The following is a 13511-nucleotide window of genomic DNA, read 5'->3' on the forward strand; positions in this document are numbered from 1 at the left end:
TAAAAATTGGATTATTTTCTAACCACTAAGCTTTGAGAGTACGTTATATATCCTGGATACAAGTCCTTTATTAGATATATGCTCTAAAATTATTTTCTACTAGTCTGTAGCTTGTATTTTTTATTCTCACTGGTGTCTTTCAATAAGCAAAAGTTAAAAAATTTGGTGAAGTCTAATTGAACAATGTTATTTTATGACTTGTGCTTCTAGAGTTCTAAGAAATCTTTGCCTAACCCAAGCTCACAAAAGTTTTCTTGTTTCTTTCTAGAAGTTTTGTAGTTTGGGGTTTTACATTTAGGTCTATGGTTCATTTTAAGGTAATTCTTTATAGGTTGTAAAATATGGATCAAAGATTTTTCGTTTTTTGAGGTTTCTTTTGTTTTGGATATGGATAGCCAGTTGTTTCAGTGAAAAGACTATGATTTTTTTTTAACTGAATTGTCTTGGCAATTTTGATTTTTTTTCTTTTTTACTGAATTCCCTCAGCAATTTTGTTGAAAATTAGTTGTTCATATATATGTGTGTCTGTAGTTGGACTCTTTCTTTGGTTCTGTTGATCTATTTATCTGTATGCCAATAAGTCTTGATTACATTATCTTTATAATTTTTGAAATCTAGTGTTAGCTTCAAACTTTTTCAAAGTTGTTTTTTCTTCATCTTTTGAATTTCCATATGAATTTTAGAATCAGCTTTTCAATTTCCACAAAAATGCCTGCTAGGATTTTGATTGGGTTTGTTGAATCTTGAGATCTGTTTGAGAAAACTGAAAACTACTGCATTTCCAAGTTATGAATAAGGTATATCTCCATTTATTTGGGTCTTCTTTAATTTCTCTCAGCAATATTTTGTAGTTTTCAGTGTATAAGCATTTTATACCTTTTGTGAGATTTCTAAGAATTTTTGTTTTTAATGCCATCATAGCAAGATTGTTTTTTATTTTCAATTTCTGGTTCTTCATTGCTGGTATATAGAAATATAATTAATTCTTGTATATTGATCTTGTATCCTACAAACTAAACTCACTTATTGGTTCTAGTAGGATTTTTATAGATTTGACTAGATATACTACATAAGGAAGATGTCTGTGAAAAAAGGTACTTTTACTCTTTTCTTTCCCAGTGTAGGTGTTTCTTTCTTTTCCCTTGCCTTATTGCACTAGCTAGACTCTTCAGTGTTGAGAGTGGGCATCCTCGTCTTGTTCCTGATCTTAGGGAAAAACCATTCAGTTTTTCACCATTAAGAATGATGTTAGTTGTAGGATTTTAAGTAAATGCCCTTTGTCAGGTTGAGGAATTTTCCTTCTATTTATACTTTTCTGAGAGTTTATATCAAAGATGAATGTTGGATTTTCTCAAAAAATTTTTTTGCATCTATTGAGAATAATCATAATTTATATATTTATAGGTACTTTTAGTTCGTTAATATGATGAATTACACTAATTTTCAAATGTCAAAACAAAGTTGCATTCTTAAACAGCACTAGGTCAAAATGTATTATCCTTTTTATATATTTTGAATTGTTTTGCTAAAATTTTGTTTAGATTTTTGTTATCTGTGTTTGTGACATAGGGATATTATTAGTCTACAATTTCTTCGTAGTATCTGTCTGGTTTCGGTGTCAGGGTAATCTTGACTGAGAATGAGATAGGAAGTATTCCCACTCTTCCAATTTTCTGAGTTTGTGAAGAATTTGTAAATGTTTACTAGAATTCCCCAGTGCTGCTCTATGGTCCTGGAATTTTCTTTGTAGGAAAGTTTTACCTACAAATTCAATTTCTTCAATAGATATAGGGCTATTCGGGTTATATATTTCTTCTTGGGTATGCTTTGGTAATTTGTGTCTTTCAAAAAATTTGTCCATTTCACCTGTTGTTGAATTTATTAGCACATATTCACAATATTCCCTTATTATCTTTTATGCTTGTAGAATCCGTGGTAATGTCAAACTTCTCATTCCTGATACTGGTAACTGGTGAATTCTTGCATTCTTTCCTAATCAGTCTGGTTCACTTTTGGTTTCATTGATTTCATCAATGAAATGGGCTTTTATTTCATTGACATCCACTGTGATCATTATTATTTCCTTTCTTCTACTTACCTTGGATTTAATTTGCTCTTCTTTGGCTTCTTAAGATAGAAAATAAGGTCATTGATTTGAAATCTTTCTTGTTTTTACTATTGCTGTTTATCACTATAAATTTCCTCCAAGAATCTTGCTTTATAGGCATCACCCAACTTCGATGTTTTTATTTTCATTCAGTTCCAAATACTTTCTAATTTCCCTTTTTTCCACTCCCGTTACTTAAAAGTGTTTTTATTTCACTTCTAAATATTTGCAGATTCTCCATAGTTATTAATGTCTAATTTAATTCCATTGTGGTTAGAAGATACTTTGTATGACTTGGGTCTTTTAAAATTTTATTGAGAGTTGTTTTATCACCCAGAATACGATCTTGTAAATGTTCCATGTGCACTTGTAAAAAATGTGCATTCTGTTGTTGTTAGGTGAAGTGTTCTACAAATGTTAAATTAATCCAGTATTTTGGTAGCATTACTCAAGTCTTCTATACCTTTACTTTGTTTTATGTGTTCTATCAATTATTGAGAGTGGGGTGTAAAATCTTTCACTGGAAATTTGTCTATTTCTTCTAGAAGTTTTTGTCAGCTTTTGCCTCATGAATTTTAAAATTCGGTTATTAGATACATAGTTAATTGTTCAGGGTTATGTCCAATTGATGAACTGATCTATTTATTTTTTGTCTCAGATGTTGTTTGTGCTTTTCCTTTATTGCCACCTTTTAGATTAAAATTTTAATAAATTTCTTTATTAGTGTGGTTTTGTTAGTGATTGCCTTAGGGCTTTTAGTATACATCTGTAACTTATCAAAGTCTACCTTCCAGTGACTTTATACCACTTCACATACATTATTAGGACCTTACAATAATACGTTTCCATTTCTTACTTCCCAGCCTGTGCTATCACCCTACATTTTACTTTTATGCACGTTATAAACTCCACACATTGTTAATATTATTGTTTAAATGGTCAATTCTCTTTGAAAGAGATTAAATAATTTTTAAAATATATTTACTCAAGTAGTTACCATTCCCATTTTTCATCCCTTTTGTGGATCTAGATTTCTATCTGATATAATTTCCTTTCTGCTAGGACTTCCTTTAACATTTATTATGGTGCCGATGTGATGAATTCCCTTGGCTTCTATGTGACTAAAACTGTCTTTGGCCTTGTTTTAGAGATATTTTTGCTTTGTTGAGTATTCTAGGTTTTTTTCTCTCAATGTTGTAAATATGCTGCTCTACTGTCCTCTCACTTACATTATATCCAATGAGGAATATGCTGTTAAACCTCACCTTTGTTCCTCTGCATGTAATGTGTCTTTTTCCTTCTGGTTGCTTTTAAAGTTTTGTGCGTTTTTTTTTCCCCCCCAATTAGTGGTATTGAGCAATTTGATTACAATGTAACTTGTTATGGTTTTCTTGCTAATAAAGTTCAAATTAAAGCAAAAATAAATCACCTGTTTTTGCTTATCAGAAAGATGCTCACTTCTATTTCATATATCCTATGTGAATGGTCCAGATCAATTTGGACAGCTTTGCAAATGGGGACCTTGCCCTGGGCCCTGTGACTCAGCCTCCTTCACAAGCTCCGAGCTCTGTCAGGCAGTGTGTGTGTGGTGGGGCAGTAGGGGTGGTGGGAATGGTAGGGGTCTTCTTCCTCTGAGGGCTCCTGCTCCACAATGTCAGCAGGCCCTTCCAATTTATGTCCTGCCTTATCCCCAGTCGATGTGGCTATATTGTGTTCTTTCAGGCTGGTCTTAAGTCATGCCCAACAAGAGACAGACGTTTCTTGTGTGAATGGGTCTGTTCTCACTTTGAACATGCGCCCTTGCTTAGCCTCCTCTCCTGGCAGTGTGTGGAAGGCAGGGGGGTGGTCAACAGAGAATGAGACTGTGGTCTAGATTTCCAGTGATTTATGGCCTAAAGAGCTCGAGACTGCACTATTGAAAAAGTATGTTTTGAATTTATGCTATTAAATCATGGAAGGTAAATTTCACATGACTAGTGAACGAAATATGGTTCATGTTTTCCTGCCTAGTCTGAGCAAACCAGTGTTTGTCTTCATCATCAATGAAGTACATTAACAATCTGATAGACACCAGAAGTCACTGGAGTCATAATGGAACCAGCATTACTAGAGAATTACTAGGGAACTGCATAGGCAAAATAAATTATATTGTCTCTATAAATTCTCCAGAGCTATAGTATTTGAAGTAATAACACGGTTGCTACTTTTTTCTCCTGTGGGATATGATGTTAGCCAGGACAATATGACAATAAGGAAGAGATGGTTCCTGGACCTGAACAAGAAAATACAGTACACTCCTAACGATAAAATATTGAAGTACTTCTTCCTACTCATTCTAAATCTTCATCAATAAATTATTATACCTTATATGGGTCAATGAATTTCGTAACATATTTTAAAATTGTTTACTTTGGGATCAGAAAGATTGAAAAAAAAAAAAAGAAGACTAGGAAGAGTTACACCAAAGTTTTATAGCAATTGTGAGTGTTAGCTTCATAACACTCTTTTGCTTTTCATATGTTCTATAATGTGATCACATTAATTAGAAAATAACAACTTGGCCATGGTCACATAGCTAGCTAAACAGTAGACAAATTGAGTCCAAAGCCCGTACTCTTTTCTCTTAAAAATTTTTTAAAAAATAATCTACATAATTCAAAAAATACAAAAAGACATATGGTGAAACATAAATCTTCCTCCCATCCGGTTCTCTTCATCTAGTTCCTTTCTCCACTGAACTATTGTTAGTTTTGTATCCTTCAAGAGACAGAAAATGTAGCTATATGTTTGCATGTATGCACATACATTTTTTCTTTTTAAATTAGGGGTAACTGGTTAATTCAGGTGTACAACATTATAGTACATCTGTATACTCAATTGTGTGCTCACCACCCAAAGTCCTAATTTCCTTCTGTTACCATACATTTGACCCCTTTACCCTCTTCATCCTCTCCCCACCCAATTTGGTTTTTGGTGCTGAAATCTGGGATATTTTCTTTTTAAACACAAATGGTAAACACACACATACATGTTCAGTACTTTGCTGTTTTAGTAGATACAACGGAGAGATCTGATCAAATCAGTACATAAAAAGCAACCTCTTTTTAACAACTGTACGATATTCTATTAAATGGATGTTTGCATCACATTTACCAGTTCTCAACTATTGCTATTTCAAACAATATTGAATTTAATATTCTCACATATGCATAGAAAAACATGAGCAAACATAGGTAGGATAAAGTCTTACAAATGAATTTGCTAGGTCAAAGGGGGATACTTACTTAAAATATATCGTTAAATTGCTCGCTATACAGGTTGACCCTGTTCTACACTGTCTTCAGCCACTGCATGTGTATCCTTCACCATAAGCTTGACTAACTTCTTGAGTTCTGCCATTCTTTATGCTCTTTTAACTGTATGATGCTACCTGCCTCTAAGTCCTAATTCTAGCATTTACTAGATTTATGACTTTGGACAAGTCAATTTGATCTTTGAACCTTCTTCCTTAATTGAGATAATATCCATTTTCTATAGTTTCTATCAAAATTAAAGGAGGTGAAAAGCCAAACATTACACAAATGGTAGGCAAAATCACTTTTACATACTCTACGTATAAGTAGCTCTCGTACTTTGCCCTCCACTTCTATTCGTACATAGCACAGCAACTGTTCAGGCTTTGTCATTCAATACTTCCCATATCTTTTTCACATGCCCTTCCTCCAAATCTAACGATCAAATTAATCTTCTTGAATTCAAGTTCTAGTTGTGTCACTCAGCTTTAGACAAATAATAATGCTATATAACTAAGAGGAAATCCTGTACCTTATTTTCCATTAGCTAGCCCGACTCTACCTTCCTAAGTGTTTTCACTACTGCCTTTTGGCCATTGTTACATTTATAATTTTTAAATATTCCTGCACAGGCAGATGATATTACATGCACATACATTTTTAATGACCTGACACCTATCCACTTCCTATAAAACACCTAAGACAGCTTGCCTGCATGTTCTTTTCCCCACTTCTAGAGGGCCCACTGTGAATACTCCCAAATTCTGTATTCTCAAGACTTCCCAGATCTCAGGTAGATCCCATCCCCTCTCAATTCCATCTGCATGTCACCTTCTGCACTCCAAAATTTGTCTTTGTGGTCTGCTTTATAGCACTTGATGGATTGTTTCTTGAGTGGAATCACATACAGGCTGTATTTTTTATTCCTCAAACTATGTAGTAGTGTTTTCCCCATAGGGCATGTAAACAATTCATCAATAAATATGCTCAAATCACTTGATGTTCGGAGAAAGGGCATTCATCAATGCTGTAATTACTGAGTGCTTACTATATACTAAGCATTTTTCTAGGCTCTGGGAGGTAGCAATTAACACAACAAAATCTCTGCCTTCAGAGAACTCATATTCTAGTATAAAAGACAAGAAACTATATAGTAAGTGATAAATGATATGAAGAAAAAACAGGGTAAGAGAATAATAGTGGCTCAAGGTCACTATTTCAGAAGAGAATAGAGTGAGGAGACATGTAGGAATCTTGAAGGCTGTAGTAACTGGATTTTTACATGAGAGGAAATCAAGTCTTTCCTCTCAAAACACTGCCAATCGACCAGAGGGAATTGGTTATCTCTTGGGGTCTATGACAGACCCCTACTTGTCTCCAATATTCACCCTAGTGGCTAGAGTCTAACTAGGTACACAGACATGTAGATGAAGAGTGGCTAGAGTCTAACTAGGTACACAGACATGTAGATGAAGATGACATATTCAAGCCTCTCTTGCAAGTCATGTGACTAAGTTCGGGGCGAGAGCAAAAGTAATTTGTGCCTCTCGCTTTTCAAAGGAGTGCTCATGTCTTTCCCTTGTGCCTTTCTCTCTCGATTATTTGGATAGAGATATGTTGGCAAGAGCTGAAGCAGCCATCTTGTACCATAAGGAACCCACTAGTTGAGGATGACAGAGCAACAAGACAGGAGTTGTTATACTAGCTCAGAGTGCTTATATTGTTAAGAAAGGAATAAACTATCTTGTATAAGCTGTATTTGGGTTTTTGTTACAGCAAAAATAGCTTGTACCTTAATTCAGAGGCATATTGGAGAAATAATATCTTACCTACAAGGAATTTAATTACATAACCAGGAACTGTTTATGATATAGCTCCAACAATTCAAAAGGCAAACTATTTTGATAAAAGGGTAGGATGGTATTCTAGGGGAAAAAAAAAAATCAAACCTGGTTTTTCAGCCCCACCTCTGCCATTTACCAACTGTAAAAGCTTGAGAAAGTTATAACATTGCTATGTTCTTGTTTCTCCACCTACAGACAGGATTGCTACATATGAAAACACTTCAAAAGTATAATATAACTTATAAACTATTATCGTATTTAGTTTTACAAAATGACTTAGGCTTCCCAGTGCTAGCCTTAATCACTCAAATAATTTCTTTCCATAATTTATGACTGTGAAAAGGATATAAACCACTTGGAAGATCCTTCCCAAGGCTAGTATCTCATATATGAAGGTAAAGAATGCAGCAGTCACACGATCACTGGAACTAAATTCAGGTCTTAAATAATATGAAAATTTAAAAGTTATCCTATTACAACATTCATTGAACAGTTTATTCCAAATCCTTCCTTACACTGGGATGATTCGTTTCCACCCACTCCCTACTGAATGTCTGGCAGGGATGACTAAGTGAACCCCGTCCCTTCAATCTCTAGAGACATGGACCTAAATGCCAAGAGTGTGCAATGCAAGCTTGCTCCTGAAAGGCAAAATGAAATGAACATAACTAAAGGGCCCTCAGAAGGGTAAGGCAATATTTGTTGAAAGAACATCTTTCTAACTTGCTTAAAAACAGCCAAACTATACTACAGTGTCTCAGCTGACGGCAGGGCCCGTAGAACAAGAGCTGTTTATAGGCCGCTCTTGGCTTCATCAAATCCTCTTAAACAGTTCTTAGAATGAAACTAAACAGAGTAGCCTTGCTTTCTCTTTGGGTTAAAAAACAAAAACAAAAAAATAAACTGGCTTTTTAAAAAAGTACCCAAATCTTCCCAGTCATTCTCCAATAACTTATTTTGGAGCGATGAGCAAATAGTTATCTTAACATTTAAAATAATTCATTCCATCCAACTTTTCCATTAGGAATAAAAAACAAGTCCAAATTGCCAATCGAATCAAATTTCCCAAATGTGCAAATTTTATCAATTATAAGTTTTCCAAAGATATATAGTATGACTACAAAGTAATGAGATGAATTGGTATAAATATCATTTGGGGCAACTCATCTGGCTAACATACTCAAATTTTATAGATAACAAGATGTATGAAAATAATTATATCCATACTGCCCAAGGCTCACTCAAAACCTTTATCTTTATCCTTTGAACAATTGACACTATCAATAAAACAGAAGATCGCCACATTAACTTAGAATTCTCAGACCTTGATGTATAAAATGCATAGTACATTCCGTTTCAAGATTTAAAGTAATCAGATCTCAATAAAGCTGGAAAAATATATAAGAAGGAAACATTATTTACAAAGTGACTACTATGATGCTAGGTGCCCTAATAGGCCCCTTATCTCATCTGATCCTCTCAACAACTCTGAATTAGGCAGTATCCTCATTTCACTAATGAAGAAGCTGAATGAATTAACTTGTCTGCAAATAAGTAATACAGTCTGCCTGACTCAAAAATATTTTAAAAATTACTTTAGATGGTAGGTTAATGTAAGACATAAGACAAACTGTCTACTGGGAATGTTTTTAGCAAATCTAGGGTTTCAACCTAAAAAGTTAAACTTGCCTTATAACTTGGCTTCTTTACATGGTTTAAATTTTTTTTTCCCCATGTGTTTTTTGCATCTATTAGACTGTAATTTTCTTGCAGGCAGACAGGGGACTAACTTTTCTATCCTTCTTAACACAGGCAGAGTGGCAAACACTGTTCTATAAATGGCAGGCACTTAATAGACTTGTTTTTCAGTAAAAGTCTGAAAACCAAAATGACTCAAAGTTCAAATGTAAAAACAGTTCTCATTTAAAATAACATACACTGAAAGAATATGAAAATACCCATTTATTACCAACAAAGTATTTCCTCAATTTTTTTCCAATTACACAGATACACACAATAGAAAGACAAAATTATATTTTTATATACTAAAGATTCATACTCCAAAGAAAATAAGCATATGTTCAAAAGACAAGTAGAAAGCAGCAAGAAATCTTTTCTTGGAATACTAGAAACCTTTCAACAGAATCTCTCCTTAGGCTAATCAATGAAGATTTTGTCATTAAAAATGCTTGCTTGTCACCTTAAGGTTTTAAATTTTTTATTCACCAAATCACTTTCACTTAGTTTTTACAATATGAATGTAATTAAAAATCAACTTTTGTGGAAAATATACAGTTTTAAGTGGCTGAGACTATAGTGTGGTAGGCTTATTCTTTTATTAATGTTAAAATGGTACATAATTTATCCTTCACAACTCAAAATTCAATGCAAAACCAAATATTAATTTTGCCCAGAGAAATATAAATGCTTACAAAAAAGGTACGGGATAAGTGTTGGCATATGTAAAATGAAATGTAATTGACCATTTTATTTTCAACCACCACCTAATCTTCAAGCTTCTTTTTCACAGTGATAATCGTTTTGCAGAAATAAGATGACTGGCACTAACTTAAGAAAATAAACTACACCAAGCACATATTAGTGAAGATATTCTGGTGGAAAACAAAGCATTAAACAACAAACATTTGGTAACAACATCCATTTACTAACGTGTTAATGAAGTTTTTCAATGTTTACATGACTTGTTCATACTAGTAAAAATGTTATTTAAAAATATTTTCATAGTACATGCATTAGACTTAGTTTAAGAGGACAAAGCTCTTAAAATTTTTATAAAGAAAAAATACCTTTTAAAAGAGAAATGTCTAGGTGAGAGGACAGAAACTTATGGTTCATTATTTTTTGATGTAAGAATATAAATTTCAGTGGCTTTTTAAGAATATACAAAACCCAAACTGAACGCAATTCTTCAATTTATTCAGGCTACCAGGTCAAAAAAATAATTTTGTCATTACTGGTGCAAATCCAATCCACTGTTCAAAGATATATCCTTGGACTAGTCCATTATCTTACAAGATTTGTTTTTTAAAAGAATAGAATTTGTTTGGCACTGTTAATTGGTATGACTCAGAGATAAACAAATGATTTTCTCACTTCATTCTTTCATGCTGGAAGAAAGTTTAAACTAGATTTTCTAAGATAATGGGGTAGAATCAACACTGTAAGGAAGGTCCTATAAGCCAAAGTTCTAGAAACATTATGGTTTTAAAATCAATGCTTTCCCTCACTCTTTATATAACACTGAGAAATTTCAAATATAAATCGTAGAAACCAGTATATGAAATCTTAAGAAAAATCTTACTAAAAATAATTATAAAAATGCTTTTAGAAATTTAAGATGTAAAATACAATTGACTTTAAATTAAAAAAAAACACACACACACACTTTACAGGGTGATTATTTAAAAACCCTGGTCACTTGATTTTCTGTCAATCTTTTGATTGCATTTTGCATCATCTAGTGGCCACATTGTGGCATTTCAAAGAAGTCCCACTAGCATTTTTGAACCCCAGTACTTTTGTTCCTTTGAGATATCAACAGTTATAGTATCGAGTTTCATAAAACTTTTTTTAAAGGCCCATAAAATTCCATTTCCTAGTGGAGATAAGGTAATCTTTTATAATAGGAAGAAATGAATAGATTTGTCATAAATTATTACTGTACATTAGACATTTCCATATCAATTTTTTAAAAATTAAATATAACACTGGGAGAAAACTATGACTTAAGCTCTAGAGTCATCTTTAGACTCTAAAAGTAATTAAAGTTACTCTGCAGTTAAAGCTCAGGGTTATCATGTCAACTAAACTTCTTATGAGTGATAACTCCTTCCACTGTACCTCTGATTTGAAATAGTAAATACTTTTTAGCATGGGAACCCAATGACTCGTGGTTAGAGGGCTAAGGATTGAAGTCAACAACAAAGACAAAAAGGCTTATTTTTTCCCATCAGAAGATGATATTCCACAGAAATAAGTTATGGTCTCCATTCATCAACCCATTTGTATTTAACAGGAAGTTTCCAAAAACAACTGATATTTCAGTCTCAATGAATGTCCTAACTTTTATTCAGTTGAGCCATACTTATAAACAGAATTTAAAAGAAAAATTCCAAAGTTCTCTCATTTTATTGAGAAGGTTGAGTGAATGTAATACGGCGCCGCCGTCTCAGGAAAGCCTTTAAATTCCACCTGTTTGGTTCCAGCATATGAGGACCATTGTAGACAAACAATACTGTCATCTTCTCAGAATAAGGGAGATTTTGTAGGAGCTATAAGTGTTAAAACAAACTGTCATATAATGCTACATACATACATTAAGGAGCACAATTTTCCAAACTTATATGTATATAAATGTATAATGTTAATGAAACTTATGAATCTCTCCAACAACTCAATATATAACCTGCCAGACTGTGATCCCTACCTGAATTAGCAAACCTGAAGTCTGGCCTAAGGAATAATTAACATGCTTAGGGGACCCTCTGTATTCACAGCCCAAATGGAATCAGACAACTTCTTAGGTAAGAGAAGTGCATCCTCTAGAATTTTCCTACAATAGATACTTTCACTCATCTGTCCACAAATACTTCTCAAGGAACCTTTATGGTCAGGCACTATGATAGATTGGTAGTGTGTAACAGGGAGGTTTGGTTTATACGCCAAGCTGTTTGGTAAACTATAGGGTAATAACAGATCTAACCAGTCCATAGAGAATTTGTTGGAACAAGTAGAGAGAGTAAACTATTTAATAAAAATCTGAATTTAGGATGGGCTCTCCAATGAAACTTTTTGTGAATACTTAGTTAAACAGGGGGAAATAATTAATTACATCAATAAATACATCTTTGAGTACGTAAGTTTTATATTTATAGCATAAGACATTAATAAAATTTCCCACTGCAATGGTTTCAGCTTATGGAGAATTCTCTATAAAGATACTTCTATTTTTATCATTGCTAATCTCTGAATAGATGTTGGGATACTTAGGGTATCCTCTGGGCCAGGGCAGTGGTGACTAACAGTGCAGAGTATACCAGTACAGGCCTTACTAGGGAAATGAGGCAGGCCAGAGCTCTACGGTTTGCATTCTCCTGTCACTTTTTAGTGCTAAAAGAGGAACTTCTCTAGAGGAGGAGTAAGGGCCAAAAGCAGGGAAGAAATCTCTGTTCTAGAACATAATGCTACGCCTCCTACGTTTCCTTCTCCAATAATGAGATTTCTGATTAAGTATGTCACTGGAACTTGTCCCCTTTAATAATATAAATATTACTTTAATCTTTTTAGTTCCTTTTCTGGGAGTATTCCTGCTCACATAACTGGGCCCAAATCTGCTACATGAAAGCCACACAGGACTTTTGAGTACATGAGCACTTTTAGGTTATTTATCACCTACCTTTGGTGTAATAAAGAAGTACTGAGAAGTGTTTTCTTTACAAGCAGTATTTACAACCATTTCAAACACTCTCCGTTCATTGATCGGGTCCATTCCCTAAACAATGACAATAATAATGATTATATTTAATCTATTTTAAGATACAAGACAAGATAAAATTCAAGTAAAATAATCACTATACCTGATTGATTTCATCAACTACTCTGAATGGACATCTATTAAGCTCCTGAAGTGCCATCAAGTATAACATGGTAGAAACACTTCTTTCACCTCCACTCTGATGATGAGGAGTTAATTCATGCAGTTGAGTACTACTGCGAAATTTAACTCTAATTCGAATTCCATATTTATCATAGTCTTCCTATAAGACATTTGAAAACTTGATGAAAGATGAGTTTTCTCTGATAATTTCACAGTGTTATTTGAAAACAGACTGAATAGATTATGAGAGTAAAAAAATTAACATTTAGTGACAGTTTAAAATAACCCAATAAAATATTAAAGAACCAGTTGCTATCTACAAGCTTTAGGGGCGGGGGGGTCTCCAAGGATCTGTGTTGATAAGAAAAATACTCATATTACGAGTAACTTTTTTCCTTGTCTTGTAACATTCATTTCAACTTTAGTAGGCTTTCCCAAGAGCTTTTACGGATTACTGAGTGAAGAGCCCTGTCATAGAGAGACACTAAATTCTAGCTACTGATGTGCTAGGTTTTAAAGCTATAGGTGCAAATAATTAGAGCACGATGGAGTATCATGACATTTTCCACTAGAGAGGCAGCTGTGCATATCACTGCAGAGGGCCAAGAGTCTTCCCGCTTCTTTAGCTGGTTAAGAAGAAAAGAATAGGC

At 33.7% G+C, this 13511-nt stretch overlaps 1 protein-coding gene across 1 annotated transcript in view; it reads right to left on the reverse strand.

Annotated features, from left to right (window-relative positions):
- Nucleotides 1-9188: 9188 nt before the first annotated feature.
- SMC5 (structural maintenance of chromosomes 5) overlaps nucleotides 9189-13511 on the reverse strand; it is a 92728-nt gene continuing 88405 nt past the window's right edge. Inside the window, exon 23 of the mRNA XM_023537344.1 lies at nucleotides 9189-11536. Coding sequence (XP_023393112.1) covers nucleotides 11393-11536 — 144 coding nt within the window. The 3' untranslated portion in view covers nucleotides 9189-11392. The remainder of the gene's footprint in view (nucleotides 11537-13511) is intronic.

The sequence above is a fragment of the Pteropus vampyrus genome, unplaced genomic scaffold, assembly GCF_000151845.1.
Source record: "Pteropus vampyrus isolate Shadow unplaced genomic scaffold, Pvam_2.0 Scaffold186, whole genome shotgun sequence".
NCBI lineage: Eukaryota > Metazoa > Chordata > Mammalia > Chiroptera > Pteropodidae > Pteropus > Pteropus vampyrus.